Here is a 17,258-nt window from a genome sequence, read left to right on the forward strand (position 1 = left end):
ATAATAATATAAATTAAGATAAAATCCAGAAATAAATAACATAAATCCTAATCAAATCTAAAATTTAAAAATGTACTAAATAAATATAGATAAAAACTATCAAAATCTAGCAAATCACAATAAAAACTCATAAAATCCGGAATTAATTAAAAATCCGAAAATTCAATAAAAATACCATAAAAATTAATTAATACTCTAAAAATAAATAAAAAATAAATTAAGATAAAATCAAGAAATAAAAAACCTAAATCCTAATCAAATATAAAATTTAAAAATGTATTTTTTTTTATTAAGGAGAAATAAAGTAAGGAAAAATCAGGGCACATGTGGCAAGTGGGGCCAAGGAGAAAGAGCTTACATATAAAATATTATGTGAGAATTAATCTGGGAGCGACACGTCACTAACTTGGCCTGTGAGAGCGACACGTCATGCTAGAAGTTGTTCTTTTCTAATATATATAGATAGATATTGATTTGATCATCTTAATTAACTTTCACTTTTTGTAGGTTAATTAATTTTGAAGTTAAGAAAAATGATTATGTAATAATATATGTATATATGATGATAGGAATAGAAATAAAGGATGTTATATTCAACTATTTACTCAGTGGCGAAACTAGAAATTTTAAGAAGTCTAGGCAAATTTTATGATAAAGTCTCTAAACTTTATCTTTCCTTATAAATTTTGCCTTTTTTCTAAATTTTTTTTGCCAAAAAACCTCCTTAGTCCAAAAAAATTTGTATTTTTTTTTGAGCCAGGGCATTGGACCTACCAAGCTCTGTGGTAGGTCCGCAACTGTATTTACTGCTTAGCGCGATTAGTCACTATTGTCGGCGGATGAAAGTAGATAGCAATAGCATGACTCACCAAAAATATATGTATATATATAAGTAATGTATATAAATTGTCTATTAAAAATATATTACTAACCTTCTAAAGCGAAAGATAAGGAATTGACATTTCGATGGAGAATAATATAGTATGAGGTATGGAACATACTTCATCATCACCATGATGGGCTTGCTTACTTTTTACGTGAGATACTTTACGTGCCCTCTTTTGCTAAAAGCTCATTCCTTCAGGATTGGAAAGCAAAATATTTTTAAAAATTGTTAATTAAATAAATAAAGATTAGTGAAGCCACTAAAGAAACATTGAAAAGAAAAGAAGTTAGATAAATGATACACGTGATATATGATATGATATTAAGTTTTAAAGAGAGATAGACAGAAAAGTGAAATAGTTTAATTACTATTGAGTGGTTTATGAATCTATCTATAGTACATATAAATTAAATTAAATAAATTTACAAAAAACTAGTTTCGTAAATTATGAAAAAAAAGGTTAACTAACAAACACGAACCACATTATTAAGGGAGTGCTAGTAACATTTTTCTTAATATTTTTTTAATACTTTTTTTATTGATCGATTGAAATTATGCGAGTCTTATTAAATTTGAAGTGGACCCATATTTTTATGTTTTACATAAATTTCAACCTATTAAAAAATCAACGTTAAAAAGAGATTATTACTAGTAGTCATTCTATTTCAAACTAACCGTCCATTTATTGTGAAAAAAAGTTTTATGATAAATATTCACTTAAAATTTTAATGAAGTATTAATTGATATTTCTCTATAACGCTCCAATAAAAAAATGGTGAGAGATAAAAGGTCGAAGATAAAATAAGGGCTTGCTAGGAAAGGAGTTCGATGTCCACCGACAACCATCCGGATGGTGGATAGACCTGATGTAAAGCTGGAAACGATTTTGTTGAAGGACTCTCTGTTGGTTTCGTAGTGTTTTCTTCTTTGATTAGTTTTCCGAATGAAAAAAAAAACTCAAAAAGATAAAATAGAAAAACAAATAATATTAAAAATTAGTAGGATTTTTTTTCGATGCATCGGAAAACAAAAATTAGTAGGATTTATTACATGAATCTATTAGAGTAGTTTTTTTTCTTAATTTATCATTGTTATTCCATTGTTTGTGGGGGGAGAAGAAGAGGAAGAGAGAAAGAGCATTGTGTTGTTGTTGTGTGTGCAAGCAAAGAGAGGTAGCTACAATAACACTCACTCACTATATATGCCTTGTAAATAGTGCTCTCTATCTGCCTCTTCCTCCATTCACCTCTCCAAACTTTCCTCCTTCTTTCATTCTCTCACCACACACACACACACCAACACCAACAGCAACAATGGGAGATGAGAAGAAGCCCAAGGTTGGTGTCTGGCCCACCATCAAGCCTTTCGTCAATGGCGGAGCCTCCGGCATGCTCGCCACCTGCGTCATCCAACCCATCGATATGATCAAGGTTTGCGAATAAAGCTCTCACCTTTACGCAATTTCACTCTTGATTCGCCCAGATGGCCTTCTGGGTCTCTCTGATTTTCCTTCTCAGACTCAGATCTGTGTTTTTGCTGTGATGGGGTTTCATTGTTTTGATGATTTTTTGTTGGTGTAGGTGAGGATTCAATTGGGTCAAGGATCGGCTGTACAGGTTACATCCAACATGCTCAAGAATGATGGTGTTGGTGCCTTCTACAAGGTTGCTTTTGCATTTCTTCCCATGTTTTTGTTTTCTTTTTTTTGCATTTTGTGACTGATCCTTGATTGTTCTAGCTGGAATTTCAATTTTGTGGATGATTTATGATAATGATGATTCACCATGGTGTGCATGTTTGTGTTGTGTTTTCTTCATTTGCTTGCCTATAGATCTGCAAGTGGAACTGGATTTTCATACATTGTTTGTTGCTTTGGCTTATGAGTTTTGATGTGGTTTCTTTTTTTTTTTTTTGATAGGCAAATGTTAGTTGTTAATTGTTAGTAAATTAGTTCCTTTGCTAGGATTTGAACCCTGGCCCTTCACCCTGCAAATCCGTTCATTTCCCTTAGCTCACCAAGTGAGCTACCCTTCCCCCCCCCCCTCCCATGATGTGGTTTCTTACCTATGAGTTACTGTTTTGTCCGGCTTTGAATTTGGACTTCGGTTTTGATTTTATTGTTGATCCTTTGTGGAGGTATTTGTATACTGGTGGTCTAAAGAGAATCACTTTATGCAGGGTTTGTCAGCTGGACTACTCAGGCAGGCTACATACACCACTGCTCGACTTGGAACATTTAGGTGAGTTGTTCTGATAACGTTCATGGGATCACTTTGTTTAATCTTAATAAAATAGTGGTTTTCTGATGCAATTTCTTCGAGGCTATGTTTGGATTGACAGATCATAGGGAACGGAATGGAATGAAATAGAGTGGAATAAAAGTCATATTCCATTGTCTGGATGTTTTAAGGTGGAACGGAACAAATTTATCACTCAATTGTCTGGATAATGAACGGAACCAAATGAGTTATAACATTTTTATTTCTATATTACCCGGACTTTGAAAACAACAATATTGAATATATAATAAAGGTAGATGTAGAAAAATATATTTGTAGTTTAAGTAGTTTCAAGTGGCTCCATTCCATTCCTCTCCGTTCGTGGGGGTAAGAAAATTGATGGTAAGTAATGGAATGAGATGGAGTGGATTACATCACCTTCCATTCCATCTTTATTTAGCAAAACCAAACAATGAAACATAAAACCATTGTACTCCCTACCATCAATCCAAACAGAGGCTTGATTTTTGTTCTCCATTAGCTATTATTTTTGCTTCTGAGAAAAGCGTTAACCAGTTTTTGGGTGTTTTAATTGAAACTTACATAATTAATATTGATTTTTTTCGAAACAAATTTTTCAAAAGAGGAGTTACTTAAAATGCAGTCTAACGGGCTGTTAATCAATCATAAAGGATAAGTTTTGTTGTTTTTCTATAAAGTCTTTGTATGATTCCTTTTCATTGTTTTGCCCTAGTAGTTTTTATCACTAGATGGTACATTCTCTTGAATAGTTAAGGGTTTTGTCTTACATACTGACTTTAATACTTTTTAGAATCTTGACAAGCAAAGCAATTGAGGCTAATGATGGCAAGCCCCTGCCACTGTATCAGAAAGCCTTATGTGGGTTGACTGCTGGTGCTATTGGAGCAACTGTTGGTAGTCCAGCAGATTTGGCACTCATTCGTATGCAGGCTGATGCGACTTTACCTCTTCATCAGCGCCGACATTACACAAATGCCTTCCATGCACTTTATCGTATTGTTGCAGACGAAGGGGTTTTGTCGCTTTGGAAAGGTGCTGGGCCTACTGTAGTAAGAGCAATGGCATTGAACATGGGGATGCTTGCATCTTATGATCAAAGTGTTGAGTTCTTCAAGGATTCCGTTGGTCTCGGGGAAGCTTCTACAGTTGTAGGTGAGGAACCATTTAGATATTGTTGAACAATTTTATTTGAACTTTGCACTATCTTACATTAGAAAGATTCATGAACTCGTTTTTCCTTCATCAACTACTATCATTTTATTTCCAAAATTTTCCGTCAGATACATAGTTTTCCCCTTTTCTATTTTTTGCTTGCTTGTATGGGTACTTATTGTTTGATGTGTGATAGCTCTCGTCTTTTACTCCCAAACCATATAATCACTTCAAACAGTGCATTATATGGTCACTTGCAGCATTTCTTAATATTATTAGTAATGTAGTTTAAGTGATAAGCCTTTTGAAATTATCAAGTATAAATACTTGTATTTTAAGGTTAATGACTGGTGTTTGTTTGGGCCAAATATTCAAGATGATGACCAATTACACAAATATCAAATTTTGGCCTAAATTTTTTGGGAGGTTGGGTAATGGTTGTATTTATGATGTGCTGAGGGCATTGTTTAACATCTCATATTGAGGGGGCATTCGGGTAAACACCTTACTTCTTACTAAATACTTATCAAATTAATGTTTATTCATAGTCTTATGCAAGAAGCTTATTGAAATAATCTCAAAGAGCTTATAAGTAGGTCATGAACTATTTTCGTAAGCTTAACCAAATTCCTACTCATTAGCACTTTTTCATAAGCTAATATGGGAAGCTTATCAAAATGAGTTCAAAAGAGATTATAGGTAGTTCATAAACTATTTTCATAAGCTTAACCAAATTCCTATTTAAGTGGGTATGCTATAAGATAAGCTTAAATAAGCTCTTCCAATACACCCTAGAGGCCTAGATGATTTTCTTTGAAATTTGATGAATAATTCCTATCTTCCATTCCTTGCCATGCGCTATATATAGATCACCATGGGAGGAAAGCAGGACAGTTTAACCCTGTTTTTACTTTTTTCTTAGCTGCTTATTAAAGTATATGATTGTTTTTTCTGGTTGGCTCCCACGTCTAATTTTGACTGTGAAGAAGCTGGGAGAAAAAGTATATAACCAAGTTTCCAAACTCACCTCAAATACAAATTAATTATAAGATAGTATGTTACCATCTTGACGACTTAGCTTGGAATTGCTCCTTTTTCATGTGCAAATGGTTATTTGAAGATCTACCTTTATAAAGGATGCTATTGTTGGGTATAGACTAACTGAGCGATGTTTATGCAATTAATTAATGTTTATCCTCAATTAAACTATGTATATTCTGTTCTTTGTAACATTAAGTGTGGTTCTTTATCTGGCCAATGTCCATGATGCTGTGGTCCATGAATACTTGTGTGTACCCAAGCGACACTGCTTATTCAGATATTCAACTTTTGTTGTTCACTTTTGTCTCCATTGGTGCTCTTGCAATTTGTCTCTCTTTCTCTCCCTTTGTGTAATTTGATTTTCAAATATTTGTATTACAAGTTGTTGTTCTGGTACAAATTTTTGGGAGTCTAGATTTTTTGCAGTGTTCTGATAGTATGGAAGCTTATATAACATTACCCTCATATGTCATGGTTCATAGTTTGAGTTACGGTCCTATAAGGGAATTCTCCTTTATTGAACTCGAGTCTTTGTTTAAGTGGTAACCTCCGACATTCCATGTTGATTGTCTACTGTATGGTACATATCTGAAACTCCCTTTTTATACTGCCAAAGATTTTATTCTCACTGTTTGCTCTTATTATCTCTTCAGCTGCGAGTTCCGTTTCTGGATTTTTCGCGGCAGCTTGCAGTTTGCCATTTGACTACGTCAAGACCCAGATTCAGAAGATGCAACCTGATGCTGAGGGAAAATATCCATACACTGGCTCTCTTGACTGTGCTGCGAAAACCTTAAAACAAGGAGGACCGTTTAAATTTTACACCGGATTCCCTGTCTATTGTGTTAGGATTGCTCCTCATGTCATGGTATTCCCTTCTGTCAAACATGTCCTTTCTACAGTGATCATTTTACTTGTTACTTTGTGATGTTCTTTTTAGTAACTAAATTACATTACATTTGAGGGTTTTATTAAGTTAATATTTTGTTAATATGCAGATGACATGGATCTTCCTCAACCAGATTCAGAAGTTGGAGAAGTCCTATGGGTTGTAGTTCTCTGCAGCGGTGGACATTTTTTGTTGAATTCAAGGTTTGAGCATTTGAATAATTTGTTGGCTGTGTTGTAGCCCGTTTATGCAAATTAAACACCAAAGGAGCTCTGATCATTTTTTAAGATTTAATTAATCATGCAACTGAAGCAGGAATTTGACACACTTTATATTGTATTAGTAAAATATAGAATTGGATGCGGATGAAGCAGAACAGCATAATTCCATTTTTGAATGGATGCAATTGAGATACCTGTTGGGATATAATCCTAAACTAGAATAAGTACTCTATCTCTTAGACAACATTTAGACATCAAGTTTTGTAACTTTCTTCCATATTATCTTCAAGTATTTCTTGCAGCTAAGGATTCAAGGCTTTTCAAGCACATCTTATTTGTTGATGCTTTTTCCATTTTTTCTTTAATAGAAATTGTTTGTCTACTCTTAATCGTTTTTGTAACTTTTTTCGTAACGGTTTTCCAAACACACCCAATGATAGCGTCAAATGTGGACATCTAATTTCTTAGTGTGTTTTGGATTTCTGTTGAACTCAATGGATCAATGTTGAACTTGATCCAGCAAAATTTTGCTTTTTCCTCATTAAACTTGGCGTGGTAGATACAGAAGAAAAATCACGTAAGCGTATGCATGCCAAACTTAAAACATACACTAGGTAGATTCAGAATGCAGAATGCAGCGGTCAAAATGGGACATTACTTTTGACACCACTCCTTTTCCTTCTCGCACCTCCATCTATTATTGAAGTTAATTTCTTGCAAAGTAAAAAACTTACCGAAATAAATTTCTGGAAGCTAACTTGGATGGTATGAATAGGAAAAATTAGAAAACCTTGAAAAAATACATATGCATACGGACAAAAGAACTGTTTATCAAGTAACATACACATTTTCCATCCAAATTGCCAGCAGGTTGTTCTTTTCATCATATATGCAGGGAAGTTGTCAACACCCTTCTATTAACCTTATTCTAAACTTCAATTTTGGAGTATATGCCACTTGAGATTATACCATTTTTTCTATTACTAATGTTTCTTAAAGCCGATAGTCATGAGACTAATTATTAAAGAACTAATTATTGCAAAAGCACAAGTTATTAGATAAGGCTCACAAATGACTTTATATGATTAATTTTAATACTAATCATCTCAAGACTTAGGGATCACAATTAAGTGGGGAGACATTTTCTAACAAGTCTTTCTCCATACACATCACTCAACGATCAAACTATCCACTAAGAAGTTCAGCTATTGGGACTTGGTGGTGGTACTTTGAGAAGTTGAGATTATATCATACCATACCAAAGCTTCATAGTTCATAGGCAGCTTCTGCAATATCATGTTTTAATTTAAAAATATATAGACACACGACACGCGTGCCAATAAATTCGAAGTTGCAAGTAAGTCAAAATTGTCAATTGTTTCAATAAGATAACATTGTAAGAAGCCATTTACTATATTAAATAAAATATGTAAGGGTTCATTTCTTTCAAAGGCTCCTCTCAATTTCTAAGCAGTTGCTATGCAATTTCGAGTTCGTCCACACTTTCAAGTTTTCAATTTGTTGAAGAGGAAAGCAGGTGAGAAAGAAAATTCCGTGGGGACTACGCTTGAAATAAATATTATTTTCTAAATTATATTATTACATTTCTTAATGATGTTGCATGGTACTTCTCGCGGGTAAGATAAACTTTCATCATCTCTAGTCTCACTACCTATAAATAGGACATGATCTTGATGACTTAATTTCATCCTCAATTATAGAAATAGAAGCTCTCGTTGCATTCTGGAAACGTTTCTGACCTTAACTTCCGAAAATGACGGTTAGAATCACTATTATTATTTTTTCCTACTGCTCTCGAATTATGTCGTGAGTCCTACTAACAAATATCCTAAGTATACTAATTAATTTGAAAATAATAATTTATTTAATGGTTACGAGCGATATTTTTATTTTTCATTAAATTATAATGTGATAAGATTTTGAAATCTAATTAGGTATATATATTGATATATGTATAAAGCCTTATCCCACTTTCTGAGGCTGCTGAAGTCTTGAAAATATCGACAATGGTGTTATGGTGATGATGCCAAAGTTCAAATAATTTTCTGCATTATGGCATATATATTCCCGTTCTGATCTTTAATTATGATATGTGTAAGACTTTATTTCTCTATTTTGCAGATAGTAGAGATGTGTGTGCACATGGATTGTGCAGGTTGCGAAAACAAGATAAGGAAGGCTCTTACAAAATTACGTGGTACATAGAGACAACCTTTTTTCTTTGGTCGAATAGCAAACCTTACCTTAATTTAATTTGTTTATTAAAATAAACTGAAAATATATTATAAGTAAGTGTAATTTCTTATTAATAACCTAAAGCTAAAAATAGTCTATAGGACGGTCGTGAAAATATGCATTTTTTCTTTGGAATGAGCTAATTTGAAAAATAAGTAAGCTGAAAATATGTTATAGATAAGTACTATGTACTCCTAAGTGTGAGCTTTTATTAATAAGCTATATTAATATATAGGAAAATAAACTAAAAAATGCTAATAGGTAGAAGTGAAATTAAATTTGCATTTTTACATTGTGCAAATCGAGATGGCTTTATGGCGTCCAACACTTGTTCAAGTGCTAAACCGGTACACTATTTGTTAATTTGTAACCATGTAACATAATGGTTGTAATTTGAAAAAATTATTGTAAAATAGTTGCTAGATAATTAGTTGCCAAAAAGCTAGGAATTTGCTATAATGGTTTATACGATAGGGTATTGGAACTCCAATTGCCTTAAGGAATTTTGGACTACACCACACCCACAATTCAAGCCACCACTCTCATGGACCACCAACCCCATTTTCGGCTCACGCGCAACGTGCTCAACACTCGTAGCTACCGGTGGAAATTGGACAGACCATGTTTTGTGCGGTTCAAGCCTGACGTGCATTCTAATTTCGCAGCTCAAACTTGACTTGTGGCATGTCATAAGCAAAATTCTAAGACCTGACCTGACCTAAAACTTTAGATGGTTTGACCTTACCTACTAGCCTGATGTTTACAAGTCTATTTAACAGAAAATTTCATCTTAAAGAGATAATAGGCCAACAGATTAATAGATCTATCTACATATCATTGTGCATCTTCATTTATTTATATTATTAATAAAAATATTAATCATGTAAACATATTGGCCTATCACAATATTTTAGTAGCAGTATTTACCTTCACCATCCCAACCGGTGGTGGACACTTGACGCCCGATTCAAACATATCCTAACATGCTGATTCAAAAACTTGTGTATGTTGTATCAGGAGTTGATAGTGTTGAGATAGACATGGGGATGCAAAAAGTGACTGTGATGGGTTGGGCTGAGCAAAAGAAGGTTCTAAGAACAGTAAGGAAAACTGGCAGGAGAGCAGAGCTGTGGCCATATCCTTACGAGCCAGAATACCATGCCTTCACACGCAATTACTCCTACAAGCCTTCCTCTTCTCACAAGCATGGATACAGCAATGGTGAAGATTTTGGGTATTACAGGAAGCCAATTGGTGCTACATTGATCAAAGAGAAAGCCATGGCCATGTTCAGCGATGACAACCCTCATGCTTGTTTTATAATGTGAATTGATAATTAAGTATGTATCAATTGATAATGTGTGTTTGTATTTCAATTAACACACATTTCAATATAATTTGAATATGCTTTTCGCCTAAAACGTGTCCTTTTTTACTTCCATGTATCAATGTGGACTAATACATATACCACAATGTCAGTCATTATAAAAGAAACCTGCTGCTTAATTAAATTAAAACTAAAACATAAACGTCAGTCATTACAAAAGAAACAGCTTCATGATGAACCTCTTAATTTACACTAAACCGGCGAATGAGGAGACATTTCTAGGCAAAAAGTTAGCAACCATATTGCCTGAACAACTAACAAAAGACAAATTAACAAGATCAAAAGTGCAACACAACTTAACACAATCCTGAATAACTGAACTCAAATAAGAACCATCATCCGATGACTTCTACCACCTATAAAAGAGCTAGAGACATTAATCTATCTCAAAACAAATTAAATCGATCGGAAACCAAGCTGAGATGCTAAAATCATAGCCCACCGGAACACCACTGCCTTGGCTAGGATTGCCGATCCGTCACCAATGTGGACTACTTAATTTATACCATATTGGATGTTTGGACAGAAGTCACTAATGCATAAAAACTAGAGTAAATGAACAATTATGACTAATTTGACATATTTTTGAAGCTGTAGACTAAAATGTAGTATGATTTATTTAAGGGACCAATTACAATTTTGCCTTTGATTAAAAAATAGTCCAATGGTTGTTGGAGCCAATAGTTGAGCTACCGCCGGTATGAGTAACAAGAATGATATATACACACCTTATTTTTTAAACACTTCATTTCCACCTCTTTTTGTTTCTATCTCTCTCCTCTTATCATCTATCAAATCTCATACTTTATCTCTTTTACTTTTTCTTTTCTTTCTATCTCTCTCTTCATTTCACCTCTTCCACCTCAAATGATAGGTGTGTAAGTAACATTATTGGTATGAGTAATGATATGAGCGTGGAGAGCTGTGCTTACGTGACTCTGGTGTTGTCGTATTGGTTTACTTGTCGTTTCTGACCTGCTACTAGTGTCGTTTTCACCATTACCTTACCACATAGTAGCAATTTGGCTTCACAAAATCATTTTATTTTTTTTTTCTGAAACTGCAGAGCAGAGCACACAGCAGAAAGAAAGGAAAAGAGTTAGTTAATGGCACGGTATGGTATGGGTTATAGAAGATAACGAACGAACGACTACGAGAGTGTTGTGGCGTTTTTGGCACTGCCACTAAATTCGCCTTGAAACGAGAACGAGAGAGACAAACAAACAAGCCTTTGCGTTGCGTCTAATCTATCCATCCGTATCCGTATCCAATATTCCAAATTCCAATTCTAGTTCTATTTATGGCAACGGCTCCGTTCATTCACGCGCGCTGTTCTTACTTGCCACGATTCTCCAATCGCAACTCTTCACAACAAACCCCTCTACCCTCATCCTCTTCTCATGCTTCAACGTCCTCTTCGCCCTCCTGTTCCTCCTCCTCCAACTCCGGCTTGAGTTTCTCTTCTGGTAATTTTTCCCTTTCTTTTCAATTTGATCACTTTTTTCTGTAATTACATTGAACATTAGTATTCATTGGATTTGATATATGCAACACAAGGCAGTTGATCAGAATCAAGTGTAATTCTTGATTTTAACAATTGTATCACTTGATAATTGATATGATGGATGTAATTTGTAAATTTAAGCACCATGCAAGACATTCATTTATGCATCATTCACTTGATCATGTGCATATATTTATGCATTACTGGAAGTATAAATAAATGAAGATGATAACATACATGCTTATGCCTTTTACCAAAAAACATTGAAGGTGAGTGAAAGGAAACAGTCTTTCTTTCTATCTATTAGAAGATAGTCCTCGAGAGTGAAACATTAGGTTTGGTCGTTACAGCTTCTAGTTGTGGAAGGAAATAGTCTATCTAATAACAAGGCTAGGATTTCATATTCACAGATTCCATGGTGGTGGGTACCTTGTGTATTGGGCAACAGCTTTTACAGTTACGTCCTCCTTGGCCTTTTTACTCCATCCTCTCTTTGTCACTCTTTTTTCTGGTAAAAGCTAAAAGGCCATCCTCAAGGGAAGAGATAGTAAAATAATGAATGAAGGCTGAGAATAAAGGCATGCTGAACATTTGTTTGGCAGATTGATAGAGTACCATAACCTAGTACTCTTAATTATACCTAAAAATTAGGTCAAGTACTAGTAGTACTCTAGTACTGGTCCAACCCTCCAAGACTCCAATCCCACAAACAAAGATTCTTATAACCTAGTATTCTGACTGTATTAATATTGGTGCAGTTATGAATAACTTTTAATGGTCATAGTTCATTAAGGCTGGTAGATTAACTTTTGCAGGTACAAACAGTGGACAGAGACACCAAGGCCTTAGAGCTGGAGCCATGAATACAACCACGAATGGAAAGCCTATTGCTAGCAAAGGGAACTCAAAGAACGACCCTGATCATCTCCTTGTTCTTGTTCACGGTATCTTGGCAAGGTATATTTATACTGACAGAATACTAAGTTGACTGGATTATTTTGTGTTGAAGTTTGAGTGAAGCTTATTATGAGCTCTGAGTGAAAAATGAAAAATGAATTCACTACACATAATGCTTTTACGATTAGGTATTATATTAAAGTTTAACTTGGATTATGGTTTTTTATCCTTTTTATGATTATGTGGGGACCCTTTCCAGTTTTCTTGTCAATCATAAACCCAATTCATTTTGTAATATCAGTTTAAAATCTCTCGATTTAGCAAATGTATGTATGAGAAGTAAAAATTTCCTTTCATTCATTTACATTTTTATCAGCTGTTGCCACTTGCCACTGCAGAATTTGGGGTGGTGGATGTGTATTATATACCCACTTCTTTCTGTTTGTCATTTGCTTGTTATCCTGTAGTTTAGTCTCATATGAAGTTCTACTGATGTTTTTACTGATACTCATACAGCACAGCGGACTGGACTTATGCTGAGGCAGAGTTGAAAAGGCGCCTTGGAAAGAACTTTTTACTTTACGGTCAGTACATATTTTTTTACTTGCGGTTCTCTGACTTTTGTTGGATCAGAGAACATGAGATCAATTGTGAAATTTTTTCAATGACTGCTTTATTTGGAGCAACTGACTGATAACTTTTCCAACTCAAAGTTGATCTATTTAATTATATTTAGATGCTGTATGGAATGTTTTGACTTGCAAAATCAAACTCTCACTCTCGTGCTGAACCTTCCTTTTTTTACTTATTTTTTTCGAAGTTAATGGTCTTTTTGTATTGTATTGGTAGTAGTAATCCGAAGCTGTTTAAGATAACAATATTTGTCTTAATGTTGTGAAAATTGTCTTTGGTATGGCTGAGTGTCTCATCCATGAAGTGATGATTACTTTTCTAGGAGAAGTCCTTAAGAACTATTTTTCTTTATCTCTGCAGTAAGCTCATCAAATACTTACACTAAGACGTTTACTGGGATTGATGGAGCTGGAGAGCGATTAGCTGATGAAGTGAGTTCTAGGAAATTCAAATTTATACGCCCAATGTTTGGACACCCAATTTCAGTTCTGATTGCTTTGGGTTTATTCTGAATCGTTTCATATTGTGTACTTATCTTTATTTTCATCAAACCAGGTCTTGCAAGTTGTAAAAAAGACAAAAAGTCTGAAAAGGATCTCCTTTCTAGCCCACTCTTTAGGAGGATTGTTTGCTAGATATGCAATTGCTGTTCTTTATTCACCAGACACCTGTAATAATGACCAACCTAGTGACCTAGCAAACAGCATGGCAGAAAATTCCCAGCGAACAAGCTTTTCCAAAGGAGGGATGATTGCTGGGTTGGAGCCAATCAATTTTATTACGTTAGCAACTCCACATCTTGGTGTAAGGGGAAAATGGCAGGTTTGTGGAACTTACAAAATCCTTGTGTTTTATTTATGATAAGTTTCTGCTTATGTATTGCCATCTTGGTTTTGGCTCACTCTACTTGAGTACTTTTTAGCTTTCATAGCACCTTGGGGATATTCTAATTTTTGCACCTGTAAATGCTCTATATTATCATTAGTAAATGTTGAAGCTAGAATTAAATTAAGACCTCCTTTTTGCTGCAGCAGCTTTTTCTGCTTATTTAGGTTTTCCTTACTGTACTAATTTATCCAGATATAGTTCTATCTAAGATACTTTTCCTTATTGAAGCCCTATAATTTTCTCGTGATGGGCTAATGTTAAACATTACTCTAGTATTTGTCTGTTTTTTACCCTACAGACCCCTTTATCTTATTATGTTTTTATTTGTTGTTATCTCTCAATATTATTTAGCTTCTCTATCATACAGCTTTAATCAAATTATAGTATTCATGTTCAGGACAGCCACCAGATCTATTGTTTTCTGAAGATATGACTCACTCCGTTTCCATATAAATAATATTCTTCATTCTGTTTTCCCTTTTGTTCTCTCTGTGCTGAGATTTGACCTTCCTATTCTCTTTCATGATTAGTGGTTCTTCAGATAATCAGTTTTTCTTACCCAGTTCTTACTTTTAATAGCAGTTTCGATAATGAGCTATTAGATTTACGTTATATCCATAAACATGCAGACCCTAACAAAATTAAAATTTTACTGATGATGTCTTATATTACAAGTTACAACCCTGAAAATGGTAATTAGAAAATCATGGTAATAAATAACAATTTGAGTCAAATAAAACTGAATGAATATATAAACCATCATTCTGTGAAACCCCTGTTTAGATGTCTTGTTCATGCTCTTCATGTTTCTCAATTTAATTATACAGAAGATTTACAGGCCATGAGAATTGACTTTTCATTATGCATATTTTCCAGCTTCCATTTCTATTGGGTGTCCCAATCCTAGAAAAGCTTGCTGCTCCAATGGCTCCTTTTTTGGTTGGTCAGACTGGCAGTCAGTTGTTCTTTACTGATGGTAAACCCGACAAACCACCTCTTCTTTTGAGAATGGCTTCTGATTGTGAAGATGGAAAGTTTCTGTAAGTAAAGGAATATATGTATTCTGACTTTATATTCCTATTTGCTGTAATATAAAACCATTCATGTGTACCCAAAGCACCCAACAACTTAAGTTCTTGGGTGAAGAGTGAAGACACATGCATGGTTTTACATTGTACTTCTAACATTTTTTCAATTAAGTAATTTTTAGGCAGTTCCTTACAAGATTACTCTCTCTGTAGATCTGCACTTGGAGCATTTAGATCTCGCATTGTTTATGCTAATGTTTCGTATGATCGTATCCTCTCAGTATGTTTCTTTGTTATACAACCTTCTAGGTATGTCAATGATAAGCTTTCGGCTCTCTCTTCCTCAATTTTGGTAATTTCTTTAACTTTATATAGATATGGTTGGGTGGCGCACATCTTCTATAAGGAGGGAAACAGAGCTCCGTAAGGTGAATATAATGATTTCTTCTTCTGGATTGTCTTACTTGTTTTTTATCACCTTTAAATTTAGTTAATAGTTACTACGACAAATTAACTAGTTAGTTCAATTAATACTACTTGTTTATGTCTTGCATTCAGTGACAGACTCGGGCTTATTAAAAAGTTTAAAAGTGAAAGTCAAAAGTAATCATACGCACGCGACCAAATAAGAAAGTATCTAACTCATAAAAAGTAATAAATCAAAGATCAAGAAATTCCAGGATCTTTATGCAATCAGAGAAAATTAACAGGACGGTTTTGTAATTTGCACCAGGTTGACTCAGTTCATTGGTAGCCTTATCTCTAGTTCTCTAGGGTCCCTTCATAATTACTTAGAAATTTCAAGTGAAAGCTTCTATCACTGCAGAGTCATAGCCTGTCAGTTTAACCTGAAAGCCTGTGTCCAGGATTGGAATGCAAGTGGTAGTGATTCTAACTTGTGTATGTATCAGTTGATCCATGCAACACCCGTGTTTGTGAGTGGTGTTTAATCTGGCAACCTAGTTGGTTAGTGTTTTGGAAATTGGAAGGGATAGTATTAAATGCTGGGATAAAGGGGAAGTTCTGGTATCCTTGTTGTTTGGTGCAGATTCCATATCAAAACCCGATAGAGAAATTAATTAATATAAGATTAAGAAAAACAATTGAAATGGAAAGTTGAGAATGTATATGTTTCTAGAGTACTAATCTTTTGCATTGTATTGGCAGGCTCCTCGCAAATCTTTAGATGGGTACCAGCATGTGGTTGACGTGGAATACTGCCCCCCGGTCGCTTCTGATGGCCCTCAATTTCCCCCAAGAGCAGTGAAAGCAAAGGAAGCAGCACAAAATGTAGCAGATACCCGGAAAACTGTGGAATATCACGAAATTATAGAAGGTAATCATTATTTCTTAGTGTAACTGAAGATATATCATATATCTATTATCTCTCCACTGTTGTTCTACTAAAACCACTGTTTATCTTCTTAACAGATGAGATCATAAATGGATTACAACAGTTGGGATGGAAAAAAGTCGACGTCAGCTTTCACTCATCCTTCTGGCCTTTCTTTGCTCATAACAACATTCATGTACTGCAGCCATTTAATCTGTTGAATGCTGATTTTATAGTTAGTAGAGTTTTTAACATGAGTACTTTTCTGATTTCAGGTGAAAAATGAATGGCTTCACAATGCTGGTGCAGGAGTAATTGCTCATGTGGCTGAAAGCTTAAGACAGCAAGAAGCGTCATCAATTTTGGCTGCTAGCTTGTAACTAGCTAGTGCATGTAATTTCACTACGCCTGAGACATGACTAACTGCACTATACAAGATGAAATAAATCAATATTTTAGTTTAGTAGTCATTAATATACTTACAATTTATAATGATCATAAGTTCATGCAAGCATATAGTACTTCTTAGTCCACTTAATCGTGATCATTGTGCAACTTAGTAGAAAGATTCAATATCATACCAATGGGGAAAAATTGGTTTTTGCATATTAAGATGAGACTGTACAGGACGAATTCTTGGCATTTGGAAAGGTACTCTTTGAGCTTCTACATGTTTGGAGATGATCTACATGAATTGTTGTCCTTCTTGTGTTTCAATTGTCATTGACATAGTTAGGATAGGCTGGCTTTTGAGTTTTGAGCTTTATGGCCACATGATGAAAAATAAATTTCTTATGATTTTGGTCCCTTTGAAATTCCACATAAGCATTTAAAAGAATAAAAAAAAATTCACATCGATAAAAACCTACAAAACCTACACGT

At 34.4% G+C, this 17,258-nt stretch overlaps 3 protein-coding genes across 3 annotated transcripts; all 3 read left to right on the plus strand.

Moving 5' to 3' along the window:
* Nucleotides 1-1,978: 1,978 nt before the first annotated feature.
* Nucleotides 1,979-6,777, plus strand: LOC130711330 (mitochondrial dicarboxylate/tricarboxylate transporter DTC). Its single transcript, XM_057560895.1, has 6 exons — nt 1,979-2,316; nt 2,467-2,550; nt 3,065-3,126; nt 3,938-4,299; nt 5,994-6,208; nt 6,339-6,777. The coding sequence occupies exons 1-6, from the start codon at nt 2,200-2,202 to the stop codon at nt 6,393-6,395; spliced, it is 897 nt and encodes a 298-aa protein (XP_057416878.1). The 5' UTR covers nt 1,979-2,199; the 3' UTR covers nt 6,396-6,777.
* Nucleotides 6,778-8,093: 1,316 nt separating this feature from the next.
* On the plus strand, nt 8,094-10,179 carry LOC130713986 (heavy metal-associated isoprenylated plant protein 28-like). The gene is made up of 3 exons (XM_057563841.1): nt 8,094-8,230; nt 8,593-8,668; nt 9,724-10,179. Exons 1-3 carry the CDS (start codon nt 8,225-8,227, stop codon nt 10,032-10,034), a joined length of 393 nt encoding a protein of 130 aa, XP_057419824.1. The 5' UTR covers nt 8,094-8,224; the 3' UTR covers nt 10,035-10,179.
* A 949-nt stretch (nt 10,180-11,128) lies between these two features.
* Nucleotides 11,129-16,890, plus strand: LOC130715099 (putative lipase YDR444W). The gene is made up of 11 exons (XM_057565140.1): nt 11,129-11,559; nt 12,413-12,554; nt 13,011-13,078; nt 13,488-13,558; nt 13,683-13,949; nt 14,892-15,055; nt 15,257-15,312; nt 15,419-15,471; nt 16,211-16,379; nt 16,475-16,572; nt 16,652-16,890. The coding sequence occupies exons 1-11, from the start codon at nt 11,394-11,396 to the stop codon at nt 16,754-16,756; spliced, it is 1,359 nt and encodes a 452-aa protein (XP_057421123.1). The 5' UTR covers nt 11,129-11,393; the 3' UTR covers nt 16,757-16,890.
* The last annotated feature ends 368 nt before the right edge of the window (nt 16,891-17,258 follow it).

This window comes from Lotus japonicus, chromosome 4, assembly GCF_012489685.1.
Source record: "Lotus japonicus ecotype B-129 chromosome 4, LjGifu_v1.2".
In the NCBI taxonomy this organism is placed as follows: domain Eukaryota; kingdom Viridiplantae; phylum Streptophyta; class Magnoliopsida; order Fabales; family Fabaceae; genus Lotus; species Lotus japonicus.

What these genes read in the sequence shown, in the direction of transcription:
- LOC130711330 (XM_057560895.1), top strand. Translation starts at nt 2,200, where the DNA reads ATGGGAGATGAGAAGAAGCCCAAGGTTGGTGTCTGGCCCACCATCAAG. An exon ending in GCTCGACTTGGAACATTTAG is followed by an intron (nt 3,127 to 3,937) that starts GTGAGTTGTTCT and finishes AATACTTTTTAG; the next exon opens with AATCTTGACAAGCAAAGCAA. An exon ending in GGAAGCTTCTACAGTTGTAG is followed by an intron (nt 4,300 to 5,993) that starts GTGAGGAACCAT and finishes TTATCTCTTCAG; the next exon opens with CTGCGAGTTCCGTTTCTGGA.
- LOC130713986 (XM_057563841.1), top strand. An exon ending in GGCTCTTACAAAATTACGTG is followed by an intron (nt 8,669 to 9,723) that starts GTACATAGAGAC and finishes ATGTTGTATCAG; the next exon opens with GAGTTGATAGTGTTGAGATA.
- LOC130715099 (XM_057565140.1), top strand. Translation starts at nt 11,394, where the DNA reads ATGGCAACGGCTCCGTTCATTCACGCGCGCTGTTCTTACTTGCCACGA. An exon ending in GTGTAAGGGGAAAATGGCAG is followed by an intron (nt 13,950 to 14,891) that starts GTTTGTGGAACT and finishes CATATTTTCCAG; the next exon opens with CTTCCATTTCTATTGGGTGT. An exon ending in ATATCACGAAATTATAGAAG is followed by an intron (nt 16,380 to 16,474) that starts GTAATCATTATT and finishes TCTTCTTAACAG; the next exon opens with ATGAGATCATAAATGGATTA.